At 46.5% G+C, this 14,186-nt stretch overlaps 1 protein-coding gene across 2 annotated transcripts in view; it reads left to right on the top strand.

The window, feature by feature from the left end:
- Nucleotides 1-14,186, top strand: part of LOC144492290 (adhesion G-protein coupled receptor G2-like) — a 138,638-nt gene that overhangs the window by 59,988 nt on the left and 64,464 nt on the right. For both annotated transcript variants that reach the window (XM_078210281.1, XM_078210280.1), the window contains one exon: nucleotides 7,192-7,218. In XM_078210281.1, the coding sequence (XP_078066407.1) occupies nucleotides 7,192-7,218 (27 nt within the window). The remainder of the gene's footprint in view (nucleotides 1-7,191; nucleotides 7,219-14,186) is intronic.

Genomic DNA, 14,186 nt, shown 5'->3' with positions numbered 1-14,186 from the left:
AGGAATTTACAAGTGTAATTTGTTAGGTTTGGTGCAGAATATTGGAAATTTAGTTTGGAATATTTGTTCTGTGGTGGCTTTTGTTTCAGCATTGTGACCAAGAGAACACAGTGATCAGTAATGGTGGGATGGTAAGGAATGGAACTATTGGGGCATGGGGAACTGAGTTTGAGTGCACTGGATGAGCTGACCACCAGCAGACCGGTCAGAGAGGGAACGTTTATGTCCCCATCTCTGGTGTTCTCTCCGCATCGGCATTGGCTCTTCCTCCTCTTGCTTATTATTTGGCTACTAATTTAACCACTTCCCAAGCATTCTAGTTTAATGTGACAAACCAAGGACAGGAGCCGACTCAAATTCCCTTAACAACCTTCCCTTTATTTCACACTTTCAGCACCAATCTCAAACTTACAACATTTGCAACTCTTCAGCTCTTTTACTGAATGTTAACTCACAGAAATGTTCATTGTCACTTCTTGGCCACTGGCAATGCCTCACCCAATCCTGAGGCTGTGGTTCACCAAGCAAATGGCAGAGTTCACCAAACATCCCCTTGATGAAGTGGAAACATCTCACACATTGGGCGGAAGTGTTGAAATCGTGAGAAAACTGGCGTAATTCACGCTGTTTTTCGCAGTGGGAGTTCAGACTAGAATCTCCCACACTCTGTGCACTGCAGAAGCCGCCAGCGTGAATATCATTAAATTTAAGGGCCGGGGCCTACTCCCGCCCAGGAGGCTGAAACCTAGGGGCCTCTGCACATGTGCAGTGACCCCACACCGTCAGCCTCCCAATTGCTGGCTAGCTCGATCACTGGCCAGCCAAGGACACCCGCAGTGCTGAACCCCCAACCATTCCATGTCCCGATTGTGACCCCCCTGACCATTCTACTCCCCCCTTCCCAGGCCAACCCCATCTCCAGCCATCCCAACCCCTGCAGTGCAGGCAGCCCCCCCCGCCCACCGGCCCCCCCAGCCTGCCCCAATCTCTGGCCTCCCTTCTGCCCCAATCTCCGGCCTCCCTCCTGCCCCCATCGATTCCAACGCAAAGTTGCAGTGGGACCTTCACTCCCTAAAATTGCCCCGAGACCCTGTACCATGAGGTCCCGTCCCTAAAATGCCCCATGGGGCCCCATGACCGATGAGCATTGGCACTTCGGTGGCACAGTCTGGCATTGCCATGGCGCCCATGCCTAGGAGACACCACTCCGCCATTAGCCCCCCGAAAGTGGGGAGCTAGTGTAACCCCTGTGAGAGTGACATACTCTGTCGGTGTGGGAGAGGCAAACAGGATCAGAGAATTCAGTCCCGGGCCCACCAATTACATTAAAATTAGATGTAAATAAATAAAGATTTAAATTTACCTGAGATCCCACCGGTTTCCAGCATGGATCTGATGGCGCTGGTAATCCGGTGCTGGGAGGTGCCGCACGGTGGGAACGCCTGTGTGAATCCTGCGCATTCCCCGGCGCAAGATTCTCCCACCCCACTGAGCTGGAAAATTAACGGGGCAGGGTGGGAGAATCACCCCCATATTCTGCTGTTATAATCCAGGTCAGAAACTCCAAGGTATTTGATGAAGTCAGCCTGGACCTTAAGTTTATCAGTTTGAGTTTGGCTCGGTTAAACATGTGGGGGCGTGGGGGGCGATTCTCTCATCCCGCTGCGCTGATTTTGTACTGCAGCGAGCCAGGAGATTTAGGGAGCGCCGGATTAGTGCGGTCCAGCCCCGAGAGCATTTCCTGGTGCCGTCAGCTCCACACCAGGAATAGGCACGGAGCTGCATTGTATATGCAGCCCTTCATCTGCATCTGTTTTAAATGGTATTCGCGGGCCCAGGACAGAAGTCTCCGGGCCCACTAGCCTGTCCCCCCACACCACGAGTATTTCACTCCAGCCGAGATTACTATAGCACCCCACTTTCGGGGAGCGAGTGACCCGGCCCTGTTGGAGTGAAGAGGAGTCAAGTGGGGCCCCTCAGAGGGTCAGTCAGCTGGGGGTGGAATGTCCCCTGGGCAATGGCATGTTGGCACTGCCAGCCTGGTCTCCCTGGCAACACGCAAGGGGCAAATTGCCAATGCGCCGAGGGCACCTTGCCAGTCTCCATCAGCATGGGGCAAGGCCTGTTGGGGGCAGGGCCTGTTGGGGGCACGGGCTGATGGGGGCACGGGCTGATGGGGGCAAGGCCTGATGGGGACGATCTGTGCGGGTGGGGGGTCCCGATGGCACTCTGCATTTGGGCTGAGTGACAAGGGAAGGGAGGTCAGTGATTTGGGCTGGCCATTGGTCGGGAGGGGCAGTGGGGAGGTGTGGGGGGGTTCGGCCTGCTGGCGGGGTCAGGGCTGCAGGGATAGGGGGAGAGGCTGCCGATGGGAATGGGGATGTGAGGATGTAGGTGGGAGAAAGGGACTGCGGGGAGGGAGGTGGTCGAGGCAAAGTCCGGGCATGCTTTGGGGGCCAGCAATCAGGCTGTGGGGGGACCAGCGATGCAGTGATCACGGACCTGGCCAGCGAACAGGAGGCTGGTAGTCAGAAGCCACTGAGCATGCGCCGATCTCCACTCTGACAGATCAGTGCATGCGCAGTGGCCCACTCAGTGCTATGCTGCTGACCTCTCCAGCGGGAATGGGCCTTGCCCACTGATTTTTCACGTGATTCACGCTGAGGCACTCTGCAGTGCACAGAGTGTGGGTGATTCTTCTCTGAACTCCCACTGATAAAAAACAATGTGATTTACTCCAGTTTTCACACGAATTCAATGCTTAGAATTTTTTTGGACAAATCACCCGCATGATGTTTCACTTCAGGTATGATTCAAATGACCCACTAGGAAGCTTTAATCAAACAAAGTTTATTTCAGAATGTAGTTAACACAGAGAAAGAAAATTAGCAACAGTTTTTACAATTACACACAAGAATAAAAAAACATGTTATTGTATATATCTGAATGACTAAATGCACTGTTCCAATACAACAAAACCTCCTTATAAACATGCACCTGTCACAGGTTTAGCACAGAAAATAAAAATGAACACGCGATGCTGAAACTTAGTTCCTTGGTTGGAGAATTGAAGCTGTGACTTCCCAGCTTTATAACTTCCAGCAGACCTCGAGGTAGAGATAATGCCACTGCTGAACTCTAGTGTTTAGCCAGCAAACCGCTGCAAGAGACAGAGGGAATACTTGCCTCTAATTACCAGTTAGCAAACCACTGACAGCAGAATTTTCACTCCAGAGAGAGATGCAAGAAAACCTTCTTCTAATACAGCAGAATTTCTAATAACAGGGACAGAGGCACAGAAATACAACTGCCTTTCAGTCTGGATTCCACACAGCTCCCAACTCAAACTGAAGAGGAATCCTTGGATTCCTCTGGTAAGGGTCCACGTGACTTTGATCTGTCAATCAATCTTCCCACAACATTTTAAAAGGTTGTAAACTCCCAGAAAGTGCATTCGGCCCAGAGTAAAAATAAACAAAACCCCATTTAAACAAATTAAGCAGAACAAAAGGACATCTAAGCAGGCAATCGGTGCCACAATAAAAAAAAAACTAAGCTGCTTACAAACCGAAGAGAATTTGATTTTTAAAAATACATTTCTTAAAGGTACAGTAGCATCACACCTCCCCCTTGAGAAAAAAATGAACCATCAATAATCAAAAGTGGCTTCATTTTTCAAACCCTTTCAGTTTCACACTATTAGTACACTACATGTATCCATACATTTTACAAAATCAAAACATACAAACATAACAGTAATATAGTCCATTTAAGTTCTTGTCTGCCACCATCAAACATTCCTTCTTTCATCACATTTGTGACAAACTGCTTTTCTCCAAGACTCTCCTTCAATCCTTAATCCTGCTTTGATTCCAAATTCGAGCTCACTTTTGTCTGTAACAATGATAAATTAGCTCTGGTAATGGCCTCAGAGAACTAGGCAGGATCAGCAGGGTATAACTGTACACGTGTATAGTCAGGGCCATTGAGAAAGGTCATTTTAATCTCTGTCTCCTTTCTTGTCAATTCGCCCTAGCTCCTCCTCTGCCAAGCAATTTGACTCCTTTGTTTGCTCTGGATCTGCACTGTCACTTTCTGTACACTGTTCAGCAAAGACACACAGCAGATTGTCTTCCTTGGTGTCAGAATCCATTTCAACCGTGGTTCCAAAAATCACTGTTGCAGTTCCGGTGATGTGAAAACCATCGTAACTTATTTGAACACCAGTTGTGAACAGCACTGTTTCACTGGACATCTATCTCTGTCCAGACTGTGCGGATTCATCATGACAGCAGTTCATTTCAGATGATGGTACAGTTTTGGCAAACAGTCTCATTTGTCTTTTCCTTTGATCCACAGTAGTCCAATACTTCCTCTCCTCAAACTCCTTTTTGAGATCACACACAATTGTTGATTTATCAACACTTCTCTTTGCGTAAGGAGCTGTTTTCACAGTCCTGCAATTTACATTCAGGCAATTTGAACAACTCGGTAACAGGTTCCAAAACAGTCAACTTGTCTTGTGTCTGTCTCCACATCTGCTCAATTTCTTTAGTCACATTATTGTCCAGTAACGGGTTCTCCTTCTCCAATTCTACCAGTTTTGTGTGATTGATCGAGACTTTCGGCTGCTGCATCTCAGATCGAGTAAACATCAGCTTCTCTTTCTGAACCTGTGCCAACTTGAAAAGGCTATGTCTGCAAGGGTGTTATTTAATTGGAACAGCATTTCCCACATCTACATCATGTATAACCATTTTAGAACTTCCCAACTTATTCCCACATGTGATATTAATAACTCTTTCAAATAAATTTGGTTTTCCTCTGAAAGGTAACTCAAACATTCCCGTCCCTATCAAAATATTTTTTAGGCACATTCACGTGACACACTCTGTGAGCTTTCCTTCTATCTGGCATACTTATCAAATAATTCACCTCACTCAATTTCCTTTCAATTTGATAAGGACCATGAAACCTTGTTTTTAAAAGTTCACTGGCAAACTACGAATATTCGATTTCATTTTTGCTTCCTGTGTCATCACATGTCGCGTTTAAATGTTGTCTAGCCAATTCACCTGCTCTATTCAACCTTTCCCTAAAATTTGACACATAATCCAACAATGTAGTCTCAGAACGCTGACTCTCCAATTCTCCTTAATCAATTTAAGTTGTCCTCTTACCTCATGGCCAAAAATCAATTCAAATGGACTGAATTTGGTTGACTCGTTAGTTGCATCCCCAATTGCAATGAGTTCAAATGGAATTCCTTTATCTCAATCCTCCAGATAATCTTGGCAATAAGCCCTCAACATTGTCTTTAACGGTTAATGCCACTGCTCTAACGTGCCCTGCAATTCTGGATGGTATGCAGTTGATTTAAATTGCTTTACTCCCAAGCTGTCCACAACCTTCTTGAATAACTTTGATGTAAATTTGATCCTTGATCTGATTGTATTTCTGTGGGTAGTCCATATCTCGTAAGAAAATTAAGTAACTCCTCTACAATCCTTTCAGCTGTAATATTGCATCATGGAATGGCCTCTGGAAACCTAGTAGACACATCCATTATGGTCAATAGATATTGATTCCCACTCTTTATTTTAGGGATTAAGACCCTTGAAAATGGTGCCTCAAATGCTAGAATGGATATTAAGGTTTTCTCATCGCTTGAGGTTTCCCTGTGTACTCATGTGTGTGACATGACCAACAAAATTTAACTGTAGATTTATGCAGTGCCGGCCAATAAAAATGCTTTTTTCAGTTTTCTTTAGTCCCAAGTGACTTCCGATTGGTACCTCATGTGCTACTCACAACATCTCCTTTCTATACCCCCTACCGGCAATTCCACTTGATGAACTTCTGCCCACTGTTCATCTGCCTGAATATGTACGGTCTCTTTTCCTCATTAAGACATCACTTTTAAGTAATAACATTCTGGTATACACTCAGATTCCTCTTCTGTGTATGCTTTCTGATACAACTGTTTTATTTCTAGATCCTTCTGTTGTAACTCTGCCAACTTCCTGAACCAAAGATATCCACCTCATCATCCACCTCTTCTAGTTCTTTTTCAATCATCTGATCAAAAATCATTTCTAATAATTGAACTTCAACTTCCTTATCTTCACTCTTTGATTCCTCCTCCTGTCTTAACCTGTGACTCTGCGATCTTGTTACTACACAATCAGGAACAATCCCAGGCTATGTGTTCTTCAACAACTCAGTTGTTTGATTTTCCACTGGCTTTTCAACAACAGTAGGCATCACTCCCACCTGTGATCCAGCTATATCGTTAAGTAAGATAAACTTTATTTCTGGAAAAGATCATTTCTCTATTGCTCCTTATACCACTTCACCACTCTTCACTGGACTCTCCAACCTCACCTTATATAATCAAACACTACTCTTCTCACCCTGAATTCCACACATTGCCATCTTTTTTGGTAATACTCCTTCCAAACTCCATAACTCCTCATCTCTTGCTATCAACGATTGACTTGCTCCCGTTTCTCTTGAAATGTAGACTTCTCTAATTACCCCTCGTACACATGAGTAAACTTTATCCACGCATGTAAATTCTTTAAAGAGATCTGGCACCTTCTTATCAAACAACTCCTGACCAGGCTGTACATTCTTTTGTACCTCTTTCGCTTCAACTGGTCTTTCCTTTATCACTTTAACAAGCCCCATTGGCTTATCCCCTTTTACCACGTCAGTGTTCCCAGTGCTTTTCTTAAACCACCAACACTGCAACTTTGCATGGCCTAATTTATTACAGTGAAAACATCTGAGGCTTTTCATTTCCCTTCCACATTCCTGCATTTCTTTTTAAACCTGAGTAAAGTCGTTATTATCTTCCACAAGGTCTCCTTTACCTTGACCACCTGAGGACTTATTTTCCCTAGTTTGTATCCCTCACAGGCTGAAACTGATGTTGCAAGCCAAACTTTGATTTATGAATTAATTGATAATCATCTGCCATTTCTGCTGCTAACCTTGCAGTTTTAACCCTCTGCTCTTCCACATGAGTTCTGACTGTGTCAGGAAGTGAATTTTTAAACTACGTTTTAAACTAATGTTTTCAACTATCGGTTAGCATCACTGTCATGAGAACTAAAATCAAGGGAGAGACTGAGCGATTTTATTTTTCTGACTTCCAATATTTACAGCTGTTTCTTTTTATCTCTGCAGGTCAAGCATGCAACAGAGCTGATGACGGTCAGTGTCCTAACTTTCAAACTTTATCAGGAATCTCTGCTCACTTTTAGTTCCTTTACCTTTTGTTCGTGGGAGAGAGTTTCAGAGAAATCACTCAACACTCAGGGTTGGTCCTCGCATCAAGCGGTTTATTTGCGCCGGCGGGGAGATGGCTTCTGTTAAAGCCCAGTGCCTCTCTCCAATGAACAAAGGAAAAATATCCATTCTTATACATTTTTCAAACATCTACACAGACCATCACGGCTGGACCTTGTCCAATCATATTGATTACAGATTACATACATTAGTCGCATATCCAATGAAATAAGCATTACGTAAGGTGGGCTTGTGCATGATCAGCTCTTGGTCTCATGGACACAACTCATGGCACCTCATCAATATGATCTTTCTTTTTCCCATCTGGAGTTCTTGAGTGTACAATACTCCTTGTCCAGTGGGCCTCCTTATCATCTTCCATGACTGTCCTCCCTAATCCCCCCTAATCCTCTGTGTCTTGTTTACATCTGAGACCTCAGATCATAGACCGGTACCAGTCACCAGTGTCTGTTAGCTATTGTACACAAGCTTATGCTCAAGCCAGCTGATGGTGTTCAGGAATGTGGCTAAAAGCTGGCATCCATCTTGTGTCGTTTTGCGATCCTGAGCTCCTGTTAACATGGTGGAGTTTTCATGCATGCCCTTTGTGATCATATAATGGTGGATTCATACATATTTATTATATACTATTTATTCCTACCAATATAAATTGCTATACTGGTACCTTTGAACATAAATTGTTATACAGGCTCCTAAACCAAGGATATTGTTCCCTCTAAACCTATTCTTTCAATCTCCCTTCAACACCTTTCCTGCTGTGATGCGCGTTATCACACACGAGGCTTGAGATGCTCAGGAAATAAAGGCTTTTATTTGCTGTTACAACGAAGCTACTAATTATATACACGATCCCAGACTGAGGGGTCCCAGACAGAGCAGTGACCTTTATACCTCTCCCAGGAGGCGGAGCCCGACTGGGATGTACCATAATAACTATAATACAGGTGTAACAGCCCAACCCTAACCCCAACAGCAACAAGTAGAACAACCCATCCCTAACCCCAACAGCAACATATATACATACTTGTAGTACTGGCCAGACCCTGGCTCAGTACTATCTAGTGGGAACCAATGATGGTTCACCACATGCTGCAAAGCAAAAAAAAAGATGTGACAATTATTGCAGAATCGAAGGTGAAAATGATCAACAATGCATTTTAAAAACACCTTTCTTAACCTCAGGATTTCCAAAAGTACATGACAGAGATTGAAATATTTTTGATGTTTAGTCACTGTTAAATCCAGTTTTTGGAGAGGAAATATCCCTTATTCGCAGTTAGTCAAATGATTGGCCTGTCTGTTTTAATTTAGATATGTTGAATTTGGGATAAATGTTGGCCATGATCATTCTTCTGCTCATGCTCAATTAGAGCAAACAAATCTTTTATCTTAATCTCTGATTAATTTCTCAAATGAAGGACAGCATCTGCATCCTTCCCTCAGTCTGTCATTGAAATGTCAGCCGAGTTTGATTGTTTTAGTCTTTGTTGTGAGGTTTGAACACACAAGCTTCTGATTCAGAGGTAAGAATGCTATGATTGAACAAAGGGTGATGTTCTGACTACCAGTGCCACTCCACCAATACCCTGATTGCTTCCAGTCAAGCTGGCAGCTCAGGTAGCTGCTGCCAATATTGAGGTGGTGCAGTCCAAAGCGAGGTCTTTTAGGCCTGGGCAACTCCAAGTCATCTTCCAAAGCCACCTGCTATATTTCCCACTATTCAGCAGCAGCCTTCTTTCAACATCCTGCAGCCATTAGGTTAGAACTACATCGGAGCCCTAGGACAAGCAAAGGGACCACAAGGCAGGCACTCAAGGAATTTACAAGTGTAATTTGTTAGGTTTGGTACAGAATATTGGAAATTTAGTTTGGAATATTTGTTCTGTGGTGGCTTTTGTTTCAGCATTGTGACCAAGAGAACACAGTGATCAGTAATGGTGGGATGGTAAGGAATGGAACTATTGGGGCATGGGGAACTGAGTTTGAGTGCACTGGATGAGCTGACCACCAGCAGACCGGTCAGAGAGGGAACGTTTATGTCCCCGTCTCTGGGTTTTCTCTCTGCATCGGCATTGGCTCTTCCTCCTCTTGCTTATTATTTGGCTACTAATTTAAACTCTTCCCAAGCATTCTAGTTTAATGTGACAAACCAAGGACAGGAGCCGACTCAAATTCCCTTAACAACCTTCCCTTTATTTCACACTTTCAGCACCAATCTCAAACTTACAACATTTGCAACTCTTCAGCACTTTTACTGAATGTTAACTCACAGAAACGTTCATTGTCACTTCTTGGCCACTGGCAATGCCTCACCCAATCCTGAGGCTGTGGTTCACCAAGCAAATGGCAGAGTTCACCAAACATCCCCTTGATGAAGTGGAAACATCTCACACATTGGGCGGAAGTGTTGGAATCGTGAGAAAACTGGAGTAGTTCACGCTGTTTTTCGCAGTGGGAGTTCAGACTAGAATCTCCCACACTCTGTGCAATGCAGAGGTCGCCAGCGTGAATGACATTAAATTTAAGGGGCGGGGCCTACTCCCGCCCAGGAGGCTGAAACCGAGGGGCCTCTGCACATGTGCAGTGACCCCACACTGTCAGCTTCCCAATTGCTGGCTAGCTCGATCACTGGCCAGCCCTGGAGTACTGACTCTCCAACCCCTCCATGTCCCGATTGTGACCCCCCTGACCATTCTACCCCGCGTCCTAGGCCGTCCCCATCTCCAGCCACCCCAACCCCTGCAGTGCAGGCAGCTCCCCAGCCCGCCCCAATCTCCGGCCTCCCTCCTGCCCCAATCTCCGGCCTCCCTCCTGCCCCAATCTCCGGCCTCCCTCCTGCCCCAATCTCCGGCCTCCCTCCTGCCCCAATCTCCGGCCTCCCTCCTGCCCCAATCTCCGGCCTCCCTCCTGCCCCAATCTCCGGCCTCCCTCCTGCCCCAATCTCCGGCCTCCCTCCTGCCCCAATCTCCGGCCTCCCTCCTGCCCCAATCTCCAGCCTCCCTCCTGCCCCAATCTCCGGCCTCCCTCCTGCCCCAATCTCCGGCCTCCCTCCTGCCCCAATCTCCGGCCTCCCTCCTGCCCCAATCTCCGGCCTCCCTCCTGCCCCAATCTCCGGCCTCCCTCCTGCCCCCATCGATTCCAACGCAAAGTTGCAGTGGGACCTTCACTCCCTAAAATTGCCCCGAGACCCTGTACCGTGAGGCCCCGCCCTCAAAATGTCCCGTGGGGCCCCATAACCGATGAACAGTGTCAAGGTGCTCTCTGAGCATTGGCACTTTGCCACTTGGGCAGTGCCGGGGCACAGGCTGGCATTGCCAAGATGCCCATGCCTAGGGGGCACCACTCCGCCACCAGCCCCCCGAACGTGGGGAGCTAGTGTAACCCCTGTGAGAGTGATATACTCTGTCGGTGTGGGAGAGGCAAACAGGCCCAGAGAATTCAGTCCCGGGCCCACCAATTACATTAAAATTAAATGTAAATAAATAAAGATTTAAATTTACCTGAGATCCCGCCGGTTTCCAGCATGGATCTGATGGCGCTGGAAATCCGGTGCTGGGAGGTGCCGCACGGTGGGAACGTCTGCGTGAATCCTGCACATTCCCCGCAGCAAGATTCTCCCACCCCACTGAGCTAGAAAATTAACGGGGCAGGGTGGGAGAATCACCCCCATATTCTGCTGTTATAATCCAGGTCAGACACTCCAAGGTATTTGATGAAGTCAGCCTGGACCTTAAGTTTATCAGTTTGAGTTTGGCTTGGTTAAACATGTGGGGGGGTGGCGGCGATTCTCTCATCCCGCTGCGCTGATTTTGTACTGCAGCGAGCCAGGAGATTTAGGGAGCGCCGGATTAGTGCGGTCCAGCCCCGAGAGCATTTCCTGGTGCCGTCAGCTCCGCACCAGGAATAGGCACGGAGCTGCATTATATATGCAGCCCTTCATCTGCATCTGTTTTAAATGGTATTAGCGGGCCCAGGACAGAAGTCTCCGGGCCCACTAGCCTGTCCCCCCACGCCACGAGTATTTCACTCCAGCCGAGATTACTATAGCACCCCACTTTCGGGGAGCGAGTGACCCGGCCCTGTTGGAGTGAAGAGGAGTCAAGTGGGGCCCCTCAGAGGGTCAGTCAGCGGGGGGTGGAATGTCCCCTGGGAATTGGCACCTTGGCACTTCCAGCCTGGTCTCCCTGGCAACACGCAAGGGGCAAATTGCCAATGCGCAGAGGGCACCTTGGCAGTCTCCATCGGGCAGGGCCTGTTGGGGGCAGTGCCTGATGGGGGCAGTGCCTGATGGGGGCAGGCCCTGATGGGGGCAGGGCCTGATGGGGGCAGGGCCTGATGCGGACAGTGCCTGATGGGGGCAAGGCCTGATGGGGGCAAGGCCTGATGGGGATGATCTGTGGGGGTGGGGGGTCCTGATGGCACTCTGCATTTCGGCTGAGTGACAAGGGAAGGGAGGTCAGTGGGTGGGCTGGCCATCAGGATGCGGGGACGGGGTGTTGGTCAGCCTGCTGGCGGGGTCAGGGCTGCAGGGATAGAGGGAGGGACTGCCGATGGGAATGGGGATGTGAGGATGTGGATGGGACAAAGGGACTGCGGTCAGGCGGGGGGTCGAGGCTAATCCCGGGCATGCTTGGGGAACCTGCAATCAAGCTGTGGGGGGACCAGCGATGCAGTGATCACGGACCTGGCCAGCGAACAGGAGGCTGGTAGACAGAAGCCACTGAGCATGCGCCGATCTCCACTCTGACAGATCAGTGCATGCGCAGTGGCCCACTCAGTGCTATGCTGCTGACCTCTCCAGCGGGAATAGGCCTTGCCCACTGATTTTTCACATGATTCACGCTGAGGCACTCTGCAGTGCACAGAGTGTGGGTGATTCTTCTCTGAACTCCCACTGATAAAAACAACATGATTTACTCCAGTTTTCACACGAATTCAATGCTTAGAACTTTTTTGGGCAAATCACCCGCATGATGTTTCACTTCAGGTATGATTCAAATGACCCACTGGGAAGCTTTAATCAAACAAAGTTTATTTCAGAATGTAGTTAACACAGAGAAAGAAAATTAGCAACAGTTTTTACCAATTACACGCAAGAATAAAAAAACATGATATTGTTTTTATCTTAATGACGAAATGCACTGTTCCAATACAACAAAACCTCCTTATAAACATGCACCTGCCACAGGTTTAGCACAGAAAATAAAAATGCACACGCGATGCTGAAACTTAGTTCCTTGGTTGGAGAATTGAAGCTGTGACTTCCCAGCTTTATAACTTCCAGCAGACCTCGAGGTAGAGATAATGCCACTGCTGGACTCTAGTGTTTAGGCAGCAAACCGCTGCAAGAGACAGAGGGAATACTTGCCTCTAATTACCAGTTAGCAAACCACCGACAGCAGAATTTTCACTCCAGAGAGAGATGCAAGAAAACCTTCTTCCAATACAGCAGAATTTCTAATAACAGGGACAGAGGCACAGAAATACAACTGCCTTTCAGTCTGGATTCCACACAGCTCCCAACTCAAACTGAAGAGGAATCCTTGGATTCCTCTGGTAAGGGTCCACGTGACTTTGATCTGTCAATCAATCTTCCCACAACATTTTAAAAGGTTGTAAACTCCCAGAAAGTGCATTCGGCCCAGAGTAAAAATAAACAAAACCCCATTTAAACAATTTAAGCAGAACAAAAGGACATCTAAGCAGGCAATCGGTGCCACAATAAAAACAAACTAAGCTGCTTACAAACTGAAGAGAATATGATTTTTAAAAATACATTTCTTAAAGGTACAGTAGCATCACACCTCCCCCTTGAGAATAAAATTAACCATCAATAATCAAAAATGGCTCCCTTTTTCAAACCCTTTCAGTTTCACACTATTAGTACACTACATGTATCCATACATTTTACAAAATCAAAACATGCAAACATAACAGTAATATAGTCCATTTAAGTTCTTGTCTGCCACCATCAAACATTCCTTCTTTCATCACATTTGTGACAAACTGCTTTTCTCCAAGACTCTCCTTCAATCCTTAATCCTGCTTTGATTCCAAATTCGAGCTCACTTTTGTCTGTAACAATGATAAATTAGCTTTGGTAATGGCCTCAGAGAACTAGGCAGGATCAGCAGGGTATAACTGTACACGTGTATAGTCAGGGCCGTTGAGAAAGGTCATTTTAATCTCTGTCTCCTTTCTTGTCAATTGGCCCTAGCTCCTCCTCTGCTAAGGAATTTGACTCCTTTGTTTGCTCTGGAACTGCACTGTCACTTTCTGTACACTGTTCAGCAAAGACACACAGCAGATTGTCTTCCTTGGTGTCAGAATCCATTTCAACCGTGGTTCCAAAAATCACTGTGGCAGTTATGGTGATATGAAAACCATTGTAATGTATTTGAAAACCAGCTGGGAACAGCACTCTTTCACTGGACATCCATGTCCGCCCAAACTGTGCGGATTCATCATGACAGCAGTTCATTTCAGATGATGGTACAGTTTTGGCAAACAGCCTCATTTGTCTTTTCCTTTGATCCACAGTAGTCCAATACTTCCTCTCCTCAAACTCCTTTTTGAGATCACACACAATTGTTGATTTATCAACACTTCTCTTTGCGTAATGAGCTGTTTTCACAGTCCTGCAATTTACATTCAGGCAATTTGAACAACTCGGTAACAGGTTCCAAAACAGTCAACTTGTCTTGTATCTGTCTCCACATCTGCTCAATTTCTTTAGTCACATTATTGTCCAGTAACGGGTTCTCCTTCTCCACTTCTACCAGTTTTGTGTGATTGATCGAGACTTTCGGCTGCTGCATCTCAGATCGAGTAAACATCAGCTTCTCTTTCTGAACCTGTGGCAACTTGAAAAG

The sequence above is a fragment of the Mustelus asterias genome, chromosome 4 (assembly GCF_964213995.1).
Source record: "Mustelus asterias chromosome 4, sMusAst1.hap1.1, whole genome shotgun sequence".
NCBI lineage: Eukaryota > Metazoa > Chordata > Chondrichthyes > Carcharhiniformes > Triakidae > Mustelus > Mustelus asterias.
This window is presented reverse-complemented; position numbering and strand designations above follow the sequence as displayed.